This window comes from Trichechus manatus, unplaced genomic scaffold (assembly GCF_000243295.1).
Source record: "Trichechus manatus latirostris isolate Lorelei unplaced genomic scaffold, TriManLat1.0 scaffold00195, whole genome shotgun sequence".
NCBI lineage: Eukaryota > Metazoa > Chordata > Mammalia > Sirenia > Trichechidae > Trichechus > Trichechus manatus.
In genome coordinates this window covers 4,294,237-4,307,864 of record NW_004444131.1, presented here as the reverse complement: position 1 = coordinate 4,307,864, position 13,628 = coordinate 4,294,237, and the positions used below count along the sequence as shown (strand labels likewise).

Sequence of the window (13,628 nt, the reverse complement as noted above, 5' to 3'; positions counted from 1 at the left end):
CGGCGAGTACGAGGAGCTGGGCGCGGTGGAGCAGCACGTGCGCTACGAGACCACGGGCCCGGCTCTGTGTACCGTTGTCTTCCTCCTGGTCTACTTCTTCGGCATGGCCAGCTCCATCTGGTGGGTGATCCTGTCGCTCACGTGGTTCTTGGCGGCCGGCATGAAGTGGGGCAACGAGGCCATCGCCGGCTACTCGCAGTACTTCCACCTGGCCGCGTGGCTCGTGCCCAGCGTCAAGTCCATCGCCGTGCTGGCGCTCAGCTCGGTGGACGGCGACCCGGTAGCGGGCATCTGCTACGTGGGCAACCAGAGCCTCGACAATCTGCGCGGCTTCGTGCTGGCACCGCTCGTCATCTACCTCTTCATCGGCACCATGTTCCTGCTGGCTGGCTTCGTGTCGCTCTTCCGCATTCGTTCGGTCATCAAGCAGCAGGGCGGGCCCACCAAAACCCACAAGCTGGAGAAGCTCATGATCCGTCTGGGCCTCTTCACTGTGCTGTACACCGTGCCCGCCGCTGTCGTGGTCGCCTGCCTCTTCTACGAGCAGCACAACCGCCCGCGCTGGGAGGCCACGCACAACTGCCCATGCCTGCGGGACCTGCAGCCCGACCAGGCCCGCCGGCCTGACTACGCCGTCTTCATGCTGAAGTACTTCATGTGCCTCGTCGTGGGCATCACCTCGGGCGTGTGGGTCTGGTCTGGCAAGACGCTCGAGTCGTGGCGCGCCCTGTGCACCCGCTGCTGCTGGGCCAGCAAAGGCGCCGCGGCCGGCGGGGGCGCGAGCGCCTCGGCCCTAGGGGGCGCCAGCGGAGTAGGGGGTGGCGGCGCGGGGCCTGGCGGGGGCGGGGTGCCGGGCGGCGGCGGGGGCTCCCTCTACAGCGACGTCAGCACCGGCCTGACATGGAGGTCTGGCACGGCCAGCTCTGTGTCTTACCCCAAGCAGATGCCATTGTCCCAGGTCTGAGCGGAGGGGAGGGGGTGGGGAAGGAGGGTCGAGGAGACCTAGTGCAAAGGGACACTTGATGATCTGAGGTTCCCACCCCTTCACCGTGTTGATTGCTATTAACATGATAATGAACTCTTAATGGTATCCATTAGCTGGGACTTAAATGACTTGCTTAGAACAAAGTACCTGGCATTGAAGCCGCCCAGACCCAGCCCCCTTTCCTCCATTGATATGCAAGGAGCTCCTACCGCCAGGCGTTAATTTCTGTTGGCACAGGAGAGTGGACTCTGCTGCGTTTCCAAAACCCAAGATTTGGAGCACTCACTGGTTGCCCTTTGCTGAGCTTGAAGCAACATCAACAGGTTTGACCTGAGGGACATATTTTTCTCCCTCGACTCGCCTGCATAAATTCTTACTCTTAACGTATTCTAGAGGCGGGATGACCACGACCTAATGGGATTGCACGGTTTGGGTATTCTTAATGACCAGGCAAATGCCTTAAATAAACCAACGAGAAATGTCTTAATTATACACCCCAAGTAAATACGGGTTTCTTACATTAAAGGATGTATTTATATAATTATTTGTCAAATTGTAAAAAAAAAAAAAAAAAGTGTAAAATATGTACATATCCAAAGATATACAGTCTGTACATTTTCTGTAAAAAGTTTAGAGGCTACCCCTGTAAGAACAAATATAAGTATTCTATTTTGTCAATAAAAAGACTTTTGATAAATGATTTAACCTTTGCCCTCTCCCCCTGCCTGTTCTAAGCTGTCAGCTTCAAGTGCTTGCTAAGAACGCTTCAGAAAAATGGACATTTTCTGGCTTGTCATTCTGTACACTGACCTTAGGCATGGAGAAAATTACCTGTTAACCGATAATTCTTAAGTTGTTAGCGAAGTAAATATCATTGTTGAACTGAAATCAAAACTGAGTTTTTGCACCTCCCAAAAAAAGATGGTGTTTCTAGTAGTAACTCTCTTTTGATCCATGGATAACAACTCTCACCTTAGTGTATGTAAATGGAACTTTGGCAAGGCACTAATTCCACTTATGCCTTGTTATTTATGATGTGTAATATCACTAAAGGCTTCAAAACCCCACATTCATTTCTCGCGTCCATGATTTCCAAAGCACCTGGTTTTTCAGGAACTGAACACACTGCCGAAGCGTAAAGGTTAATGTTTTAAACCCATAGATCACACTTTACAGTATAAGTCACTTGACAATCTGGTGAAGGAGCAGGCACTCTTTAATGGATTAAACTAACGGGTTAACATCTTAATAACGGTCCATGCTTGTGTATATCAAATGTGCTGCTTTTCCTAGAGAAAAACCTATTGTTCCTCTGTCAAGACTAAGCTAATTTATTTGAGCAGAAGGCTGTTGAATTAGCAGAAGAATGCTTTGGCAATTGTTGAACTTTTTACCTGTCTGTCCAGTGGCTCAGCCCATCATTCCTTTAAGAGGAGCTAAATGAATAGGGTTAATCTGTAGGGAACTTGGTCTTTTGAGTTCGAAAAACTTTGATCTTTTCTCCTCTCCAAATGTGATGTATAGTCTGCAGTTTCTTTCCCTGCTGCCTGGTTCCTCTTGTTGCAGACCAATTGGCCACCATGGAGCCTTAAAGTTCTTCAATTAAAGGGATGTGGGACTTTAAAAAGGAGAGAGAACGAGGGAGAGGGAGCAAGAGAGGAAGACTTGTAACAGTTAGTGAAGACCAGAAGCCCAAGTGCGCTCAGCCTTTTAAACAGCTTTCCCCGGCATTGTTAGCCAGCCTGCAGGCAGCTAGGCATGGGTTGAAGCATTATAGAAAAGGACTATGAATATGCCCTACAGGTGGTCTGCTCACATAATCCCCCAATTTAAAGCGTTTTCCTTTGCTGGACAATTGCATTACAAAACTCCCTTCTCTTTCGCTCCTAATTGAACCAATGAACTATTATAAACTACAAGTTTTTCTTTAAAAAAAAAAAAATCCTCAATGCCTAAATTCTATTGACTCAGTTCTGGCAAGTTTTTAAAGCACCGGAAGCAAAAGCTGCTTCAGCAGATATTTCTATTTTTCAGATATTTTTATTCCTTATGCTTGTTATTTTCTGACAGATTAGCAATAATTTAAAAGTAATTGGTAAGCTTGTGTGTTCATACTGAAAAGATAGCCCCGGGTTCCTTATTAACCTGTCAATCAAGATAAGAAATGGGCAGCTACCCTGCTAATGACAGAGGCATCATTCACAGTGGGGTGGGGGGGAGTTGTTTTCTGCATCCTGTTAAGATATTTGTTCTCTATACTTTTCCTAACAGGAATCTTTAGTGGTTAAAAACAAATTTTTAAACTCTTTTTTTTTTTTAATGAATAGAACGGAAACTACTTCCTTGACTAATCTTATATAAGAAACTTTTAAAAACAGTTTCTTAGTAGTAATATTTTGCAGCATCTTTTCCATAGTTAATTGAATTTTTAAAATTAGATATGCTATAAGGAAACCTGCTGTGGCTCTAATGCTGATTGTATTTTTAAAGTCAGAGGTATGGTAACGTCTGCACCTCTCCAGCAGTTTTATTCATCAAAGAACTGCTGTTTTCTAACTAAGGTACCAGTAAGTAGCCTGCATCTAACCTATAGGGTGAGTTATGCCATAAGCCAACCATCAACTTTACATTCTCAGTTCTCAAGTGTAATTTTGAGGGCAGTTCGCATGATCTTTACCACACAGGTAGGAAGAGGAGAGAGCTCAGTCACTTGTTAGCATGTTAGTTTTCAAATGAAGCAGCGTTATTGACATATTTTTTCAACTTTCTGACAGAGTGAAAAATGTTCAACTTTGAAGCTTTTTTCCTTTATTGACTCTTTAATATGTCCTTGTAAAATGCCATATTTGATAACATTTACAAGGTGGCTGTGAAGTGTGGTAAATACAATCAAGCTTTTTAAACAAACAAAACCCTATTTACATTCTGACGACAACTCTCAAAAGAGAACCCATGCACCTAAGCTGGCTCTCACGCTCACTGGAGACCGAGATCAACACACAAGCCCTGAAGGTCTTAACCGAAACTCCAGTTACAAAGTTGGAATACCTAAATGGTGTCTGTTCATGGAGTCAAAAACCCTACTGATTTTGGCCATGGGGAAAAAAGAGGAAAGGGCCTCTATTTGGCCATTTGAGTTAAACAAATGAATGGGTCCCTTGCCAGTACACCCCTTTACTTTGTGCTATACAGGTATGTCCTCCATCACTATATGAAACAACTGTCAGTTTTTGAAAATGCTGTCAAATACAGGGATAAGGGTGTGTGGTTACTGTGTGGCGAGCAGATGAGCGTAAATAAAGTCTGCTATGGATGAACCCACTAGTAAAGCCAAAAGCTCATTAAAATCACTTGTGGGAGAAGTTATGTGAAGCACTTTCTTTTTGCTTTATAATAAGTGCAATTTGAAAGTACCGTAAAACAGAAGGGAAAAAAGTTTATAAGAAAATTGGAGCAAACCATGTCGCCTTACAGTTTCTTAATGTACCTTGAACGTGGTGCAGGTTGCTGTGATACTTCAAAGTTTTGAGGGAGAGAACTCAGGTTGTCTCGACAGAAAAGGATCACACAGAGACTCAAGGAGCTGCAGAGCATGGGATGCAATTGAAAGGGTGCAAACATTCTGAAAGTCTCCAAACTCACAAGCACATGAATCCCATTGGAGATAGTAGCTCGCCACATTTGATATCATACTGCCCTCTTGTGGTATGACAAAGTTACAGAACCAGGTGAATAGGTTCGTTCTTTCAATTCATCGTTCAAAATTACAGGATGCCTGCATGTGCAGACCCTCTTACATATATAGGCCCTCCCAGAGGACCTGCAAGCATTTTGTATTCATAATTTTGATTTTTTTAAATGACCCTAAAATTACCTAAGCGTAAAGCCCCACAAGACCTGGATTCATCCTTGCCATACAGTAGGATAAGGAGCCCTGGTGGTGCAGTGGTTAAGCGTTCGGCTGCTAACCAAAAGGTCCGTGATTCGAACCCACCAGCCGCTCCATGGGAGAAAGATGTGGCAGTCAGCTTCCATAAAAGATTACAGCCTTGGGGAACCCCGGAAGACATGACCCCCGGACTATCTGTTAACCCAGAACTAAAACCATTCCGAAGCCAACTCTTCTGACACAGATTAGACTGGATTGTAAGACACAAAATGATACTCGTGAAGAGTGTGCTTCTTAGTTTAAGTAATTACTTGAGACTAATTGGGCAGCTCCTGTCTGGAGACGAGATGAGAAGGCAGAAAGGGACAGGAGTTTGTTGAATGGACACAGGAAATCCGGGGTGGAAAGGAGAAGTGTGCTGTCACATTACAGGGATAATAACTAGGGTCACATAACAATGTGTGTATAAATTTTTATATGAGAAACGGTAAACTTTCACCTAAAGCACAATTTTAAAAAAAAAAAGGTTACAGGCTTGGAAACCCTATGGGGCAGTTCCACTCTGTCCTATAGGATCACTATGAGTAGGAATTGATTCGATAGCAATGGGTTTGGTTTCTTGGTTTATACAGTAGGATTACGTTTATTAACCTCAATTTGAATTAAATTCTCATTATCGCAGTTATGTTAAAAACAGAATTAAGCTGTACTGAAATCCAAGAGTCTTTCTTTTTCAAAATTATCTTGAGTTATTTTTATTTAAAGAATGGGATGCTGCCAAAGATACACCAGACCAAAACCTGATAGGAGAAAGGAATGGATAATAAAGAGTATTTTGAGTTGGGATGTAATCGGCTTGCTTAATCAAATAAACTACTTTACAACTTCTCATGTAGAAGTTAATGTGATGAGTCCAGTGGAAACTCTTCAGTGCACATTGGGTTGGGTGGGAAGCAGGCTGTCCCCCAGTTATCCATCCAGGTGTTCATGGAAACACACTAAGGAATAGAAACTAAGCTGGGAAACAAGGTCAGCCAAAGGGAAGAGAGGGGGAAGAATTTCCCCTGGAATGCCGGAGTCCTGTGGGAGGACGATTCACACAGCCCAGCAGTGTGGGAAGACCAGGCCTTTAAGGGAGGATGAACAAAGAAACTGGCTGCCTCACAACGCCACGTATGAAGACTTCTTGTTCATGAAAGTCAGAGTGGCTGATGGGAACAGGAGGCAAGGAGGAGGCGCTAGCCCAGGGGGAGGCAGACCAGCATAAGATCTTGGAGGTCACCTACCAGGACAACAGAATTTTAGAGTTAAGAGAGATCCCAGGGGTCATCTAGAACCTTGCTACTCAAAAAAGTGTAGTCCCTGGACCATAGCAGAGGCAAGACTAGGAGCTGAATAGAGATGTAGAATTTCAGGTCTCACCTAATGAATCAGAATCTGAGTTTTAACACGATCTGCAAGAAATCTGCATGCAGATTACAGTGTGGGAAGCCCTGGTCTAGCATAAAAGCACTCATTTTACCATCCGGAAATTGGAGTCCACAGAGGACTGTATTTGCTGAGGAGCATACAGACAGGAAGGAGCCCTGGTAGACCAGACTTACTGGTCTGACAGAGACTGGAGGAGCCCCTGAGCCTATGGCCCCTGGCCACCCTGCTAACTCAGAACTGAAGCCACTTCCAAAGCTCACTTTTCAGTGATTAGACAGGCCTATAAAACAAACAATAACACATGAGTAACGTGCTTCTTAATTCAGTCAAGTATACGAGACCAAATGGGCAACTCCTGCCCAAAAGCAAGATGAAACGGTGGAAAGGAACAGAAACACTGGACGAATGGACACGGAGAACCTGGGGTGGAAAAGGAGAGAGTGCTGTCACATTGCGGGGATTGCAACCAATGTCACAAGACAATTTGTGTATAAATTTTTGAATAAGAAACTAATTTGCACTGTAAACTTTCACCTAAAGCATAATAAAAATTTTTTAAAAACATAAAATCACAAATTAAAAAAAAATTTTTTAATTGCCCCTACCCCTTCTCCAATGGGTATAAAGATATTAAAGCACAGTCATTTATTAAAAAAGAAAGAATAAAGGCCTGGAATTCTACTTTCAAAAAATCAATCATTGAAAATGCTATGGAGCACAGTTTTAGTCTGACACACATGGGGTCACCAGAAACTGGTTACTGGTTATTTAACACTCAGGTGAACTATAAACCAAAAAAAAAAATTGCAGTAGAGTAGATTCCAACTGATAGCAACCCTATAGGGCAGAATAGAACTGTTCCATAGGGTTTCCAAGGAACAGCTAGTGGATTTGAACTGCCGACCTTTGGGTTAGCAGCTGAGTTCTTAACCACTGCACCGCCAGGGCTCCCAGACCAATAGAATCAGAATTTCTGGGGACATAGTGTGGGAATTAGGAAGTTTTTAAATCTATCCCTGGTGATTCTCATGAGCAACCAGAGTTAAAACCCACTGACTGTAATTCAGTGTGATGTTATGATGTAAAATAGAAAAAATGCCAGTAGAAATTAGCTAAATGAACTATTGTCATCCAACTTGACTAATTTAAATAGAAGTGGGTTTTTTTTTCTTTTTGTCACCTTAAAAAAACCAAACCAAACTCATTCCCATCAGGTCAATTTCGACTCATAGCAACCCTATAAGACAGAGTAGCACTACCCCATAGGGTTTCCAAGGCTGTAATCTTTACAGAAGCAGACTGTCACATCTTTCTCCCAAGGAGAGGCTGGTGGGTTCCAACCACCGAACTTTCTGTTGGCAGCCAAGCGCTTTAACCACTGTGCCACCTAAAACTAACCATAAATATATGGGAGAAGACAGGAGTGCCCTCACTTGGTCCAAAAGGGGAACTTCATGCTTTGTTTTTTTTTTTTTTTTTTTTTGAACTGAAGAGCTGAACTCTTACTACACAGGGCATATTTGGATTGCTTTCTCTTTCACTTGTAAAGAAATAATGAAGAATTGTGTACATAGGGTATGATTCTATTACTTAAACTAGAAATTAAACCCAACCTGTGAACTGAGGAGGCCGATAATGTTGATGTTTTAATTAATAAACCAGTTGCTGTCCAGTTGATTCTGGCTCATGGTGACCCCGTGCATGTCAGAGTAAAACTGTGCTCCACAGGGTTATCAATGACTGATTTTTCCAAAGTAGATCACCAGGCTTTTCTTTCAAGGTGCCTCTGATGGACTCCAACTGCCATCCTTTAGGTTAGCAGCCAAGTGTATTGACTATTACACCACCCAAGCATTCCTTTAATTAGTAAAGATATTAAAATGTTCTTTTTGTTCAGTAAATACCTATTTACTGAGACCAACTCAGCTAGAAACGAAAGCACATTTTCTAGTCTGAGGCACGGCTTTCCAAGACCTGGTGGGATCCACCATATTGTAGTTCAGAAGGCAGGGGGCTGAACCCACGTCGGGTCTTCTGGGATCCTAAATATGTATCAACATGTGCATCTTCGTCTCATCATCCTTAGCAGGAACCTGATACTATCTTACCCAGTGCTAAGACTTCACGAAAGTTTTAGAATTCTGGGGTAATGTTGAGTCAGTGCAGAAATCTTCTGTTTCTCTGGTACCCTGAAAGAACCGACGAGTCCTTAACCAAAGACCCAAAAAGCGAGAAACTCTGAGGTTTTCTTGACTCTGGGTAACATGCATGATTTTATATCTTAACTGTTACAAAACAAACAAAAAAACAGTACCAGCTGCCATCAAGTTGACTCCAACTCATGGTGATCCCATGTGTGTCAGAGTAGACATGTGCTCCAAAAGGTTTTCAATGGCTGATTTTTTTGAAAGTAGATTGCCAGACCTTTCTTCCAAGGCCCCTCTGGGTGGACTCGAACCTCCAACCTTTTGGTTAGCAGCTGAGCATGTTAACCGCTTTCACCACCAAGGTACTGTTAACCTCATCCTAACTCTGTAAGAGAGCACCTAAGCAGAAGGTCATGGGTCAGACCCAAGAAAGGGATGCAAACTCTTCGTGATACCACTAGAAAAGCCCTGTTGCCCATATTTAATGGGAACTCAAAAGAAGCTATAACTTAATTACCCTGGAAAATACTTTGCACATTATTTTTACATTATTATCTCATTAAGCTGCAAAAAGCCAGTAAAATGGAGGGGTTGAGAGTGCATACTCTGGACCCCACTGCCTGGCCCCCACTCTGTGCCTTACTGGTGTGTGATCTTTGACAAGTTATTTGGCCTCTGTCCGCCTCAGTTTCCTTCTCTGTAAAATAGAGATAATAATCATCCGCATTTCATAGGGTCGTTAGGAGGATTAAACGCTAATATAGATAAAATGCATAGAACAGCGCCTGCCTGGTGAAGTAAACGTTAGCTACCATCATAAATTACGGTAGAGATGTTTCCATATATATTTTTTTAAATGGGCAAGTTGGAAGTGGCAGTAAATAACACAAACAAATGATTTTTAAAAAGCATAGATGGCAGAGAACTTGCCTGCTGGCAGATTTGGGGTAAAGACGCTGCAGTGTTTTCTGGCCCTTTCTAATCAGATTGGTTATTTTCATATGGGACATCCGCCTATATATGGAGCCCTGCTGGCACAGTGGTTAAGAGCTTGGTTGCTAACCAAAAGGTCAGCAGTTCGAATCCACCAGCTGCTCCTTGGAAACCCTATAAGGTAGTTTCACTCTGCTCTATAGGGTCGTTATGAGTTAGAATTGACTTGATGGCAACGCGTTTGGTGTTTGGGTATGGGCCTATGTAGAAAAAAAAAGTTCAATATTGGTCCTACTCAGAGTCCCAGCTAAGCCCAACAATTCACCAGAAAAATGGCTTTAGGGCATGCTTCTGGTTTGAGGTTTGACAATTGTCTTAGTCATCTAGTGCAGCCATAACAGAAGTACCACAAGTGGATGGTTTTAACGAAGAGAAATTTATTTCCTCACAGTCAAAGTAGGCTGAAAGTCCAAATTCTGGGCGTCAGCTCCAGGGGAAGGCTTTTTCTCTCTGTCGGCCTTCTTCTCTTCGGTGTTCCCCTGGACTAGGTGCTTCTCTGCGCAGGGACCCCAGTCCAAAGGACACGCTCCATACCACCGAGAAAGCAGTGCTGGGAGCGGAGTGTGTCCTTTGGACCTGAGGTTCCTGTGCTGAGATGCTCCTAGACCAAAGGAAGACTGATGCATCACAAGGACCTTCCTCCAGAGATGACAGACAGAGAAAGCTTTTTCCTGGAGCTGACACCCTGAATTTGGACTTGTAGCCTACCAGACTGTGAGAGAATAAACTTCTCTTTGTTAAAACTATCCACTTGTGGTATTTCTGTTAGAGCAACACTAGATGACTAAGACAGAAGGCATCACTATTATCTTAAAATCTTTCTACTCTTAAGAAGCAAAAATATTTCTTTAAATCCTAAGGTAGCCAGACTTTATTTAAATTTGGTTAGCAGTAAACTCTATTTTTAGAAATGATATTCTCAAAATGGAAGCTGTTATTAAAAGAGGTTTGTTAGAACACGGTGAATATAATTAATGTACGCTCAGTTGTATGCTTAAAAATGGGTAAAGTGGCAGATGTTTTGTCATATGTATTTTACCACAATAAAAAATTTTTAAAAAGACATTTGTTAGAACCAAACCAAAGGTATTATCATAAAATCATTTCTGATCTAGAAGGAAATCATGAGCTCATCTAGGTCAGAGTTCTTAATCCTCTTTATTCAGTAGAATCACCTGAGGCCACCATTTTAAATGCTGATGCTATGCCTGGACCGCCCTCTCAGAGATTCTGATTCAGTAAGGTTAGAACCACTGACAGAAGAAGAATTGATGTGTTTGAACTATGGTGTTGGTGAAGAATACTGAATATGCTGCAGACTTACAGAAGAATAAACAAATCAGTCATAGAAGAAATACAGCCAGGGTGCTCCTTAGACGCAGTGTAAGCTCAGTAAGCTTACACTCGCCTACTTTGGACACGTCATCAGGAAAGACCAACCACTAGAAAAGTTTATCTGGTTGGTAAAGTGGAGGGTCAGCGAAAACAAAGGAAATCCTCTTTGAGATGGATTGATACAATAACAATGAACTCAGACATACCAACAGTCATGAAGATGGCATAGGACCGGGCAAAGTTTCATTCTGTTATACATAAATAAGGTCGCCATGAGTCAGAGCCAACTCAACAGCAACTAACAACGAAAAGAACCGCTCATCTTGTCCTATGATGAGTGGACTTGCAAATGAAGGCATAAAGCAGGTGACTTGTACTGCTTGTGTTGTGCATTTTCTATTCCAGCCCCACCCACTCCCTCACTGTCTGCAGACACCAAACATCACATCTTTCAGTGTGCTGTCCCCCTGCCTGGAAGGCCCTTCTTTGGTAGCAAATCCTTGCTAGGGGTCTTTTATTCTTAAAGACCCAGCCAAATTTTAACTCCTCTGTAAGGTCTTCCCTGACTCCCTCACACTGAGTTCATTACTCCCCCCTTAGGTTTCTATAGCAATCTCTTCATACTTCTCAATTATAGCACTCACCACATTATATCATAATTACGCATTCATGTCTATTTCTCTCCCACTAGACTGTGAGCTATTTGAGAGCCAAGATGCTTTTTTATTCACTTTTATATCAGGCACATTATAGGCCCTCAAAATGTGGTGTTGTACAAGATACTTATTTCCCTTAAACTACTGTGTTGACATCCATAGGGAGATGCAAAGTGATATAAGACATGCTCCTATTCCCTAGGAGCTTAAGGTATTAGCGGGCAATGCTGGACCTGGTCCAGTGGCAAAAGAGATTCAGAGACCCAGAGATCTCAGTTCTGTGATGGTACTAAACGATGATCTGAAGGTGGTGTTAATTCCAGTAACAAATCAAAATCTGGTTATGCAACATCACCTTCTTTGAGAACCGCAGGCAGAAAAGGCAATTCCAAGAGTGTTACCATCAACAAGTCCTTCAGGAGCTTCAGCATCACTTTGGATGGCAGGACCAAAGAAGGCTTCCCCACCTGAGCTGACTTTAAATTACAAATTATGTAGCAGGTTTTCCCCAGTGGCAGTGACGAATTTGCAGTGAGTTTTTGCTGTTCTTCTTCTATGTTCCTCTTGAGAGCATATCAAAATGTATTATTTTCCTATTGCTGCTGTAACAAATCACCACAAACTCAGTGGCTTAAAACAACACAAATTTATTATCTTACAGTTCTTGAGGTCAAAAGTCCAGAATGGGTCTCACTGGGCTAAAATCAAGGTGTTAGCAGGACTGCGTTCCTTCTGGAGGCTCTAGAGGAGGATCTGTTTTTTTGCCTTTTCCAGCTTCTGGAGCTGCCGCATTCCTTAGCTCATGGTCCCCTTCCAGCAGTTGCATCACTCTGATCTCTCCTTCTGAAGTCACATCTCCTTCTCAGACTCACCTGCCTCACTGTTTCACTTACAAGGATCCTTGTGATTACATAGGTCTCACCCAAATAATCCAGGATAACCTTCCCGTCTCAAGATTCTTAACTTCATCACATCTGTAAAGTTCCTTTTGCCATATATGGTAACATATTCCCAAGTGTCTTAGTTATCTAGTGCTGCTATGACAGAAATACCACAGGTGGATGGCTTTAACAAAGAGAGATTTATTCTCTCACAGTCTAGGAGGCTGGCTAGAAGTCTGAATTCAGGGCATCACCTCCAAGGGAAGGCTTTCTCTCCCTGTCAGCTCTGGGGGAAGGTCCTTGTCTAGTGCTGCTATAACAGAGATACAACAAGTGGATGGCTTTAGCAAAGAGAAGTTTATTTTCTCATAGTCCACTAGGCTACAAGTCCAAATTCAGGGTGTCAGCTCCAGGGGAACGCTTTCTCTGTCAGCTCTGGAGGAAGGTCCATGTCATCAATCTTCCTTTGGTCTGGGAGATTCTCTGTGCAGGAATCTCAGGTCCAAAGGACGTGCTCTGCTCCCGGCACTGCTTTCTTTGTGGTATGAGGTTGCCATGTGTCTCTGCTCACTTCTTTCTTTTATATTTCAAAAGAGATTGGCTTAAGACACTATCCAATCTTGTAAACCTCATCAGTATAACTGCCACTAATCCATCTTATTAGATCGTAGTGATTGAGTTTACAGCACATAAGGAAATCATATTAGATTACAAAATGGTACACAATCATACAATACTGGGAATCATGGCCCAGCCAAACTGATACACACATTTTTTGGGGGATACAATTCAGTCCATGACAGACTTTGTCATCAATCTTCGCCAGTTGAGAAGCTTCTCAGTGCAGGGACCCTGGGTCCAAAGAACCTGCTATTCTCCTGGCTCTTGTTTCTTGGTGGTATGAGGTCCCCCCACTCTCTGCTTGCTTCTCTCTTTTATATCTCAGAAGAGATTGGTTTAAGACACAACTTAATCTTGTAGATTGAGTCCTGCTCCATTAACATAACAGCACTAATCCCACCTCTTTAACATCATAGACATAGGATTTACAAGACATAGGTAAACCACATCAGATAACAAAATGGTGGACAATCACATAATACTGGGAACCATGGCCTAGCCAAATTGACAGATATTTTGGGGCAAAACAATTCAATCCGTATCACCCAATTCCAGAGATTATGAAGTGACATCTTTGGGGGACTATTGTTCTTCCTACCACAGTGCAATTACAAGTATCACCTGCAGCTGTAGACACTTTGCTGGTGAAAATGAACACATAAATGTGTTCTCATTAAAAATATCCTTCTA

The 13,628-nt window shown here is 43.0% G+C and overlaps 1 protein-coding gene across 1 annotated transcript in view; it reads left to right on the top strand.

Annotated features, from left to right (window-relative positions):
* Nucleotides 1–1,671, top strand: part of FZD8 (frizzled class receptor 8) — a 2,834-nt gene extending 1,163 nt beyond the window's left edge. Inside the window, exon 2 of the mRNA XM_004387874.2 lies at nucleotides 8–1,671. Coding sequence (XP_004387931.1) covers nucleotides 8–964 — 957 coding nt within the window. The 3' untranslated portion in view covers nucleotides 965–1,671. The remainder of the gene's footprint in view (nucleotides 1–7) is intronic.
* The last annotated feature ends 11,957 nt before the right edge of the window (nucleotides 1,672–13,628 follow it).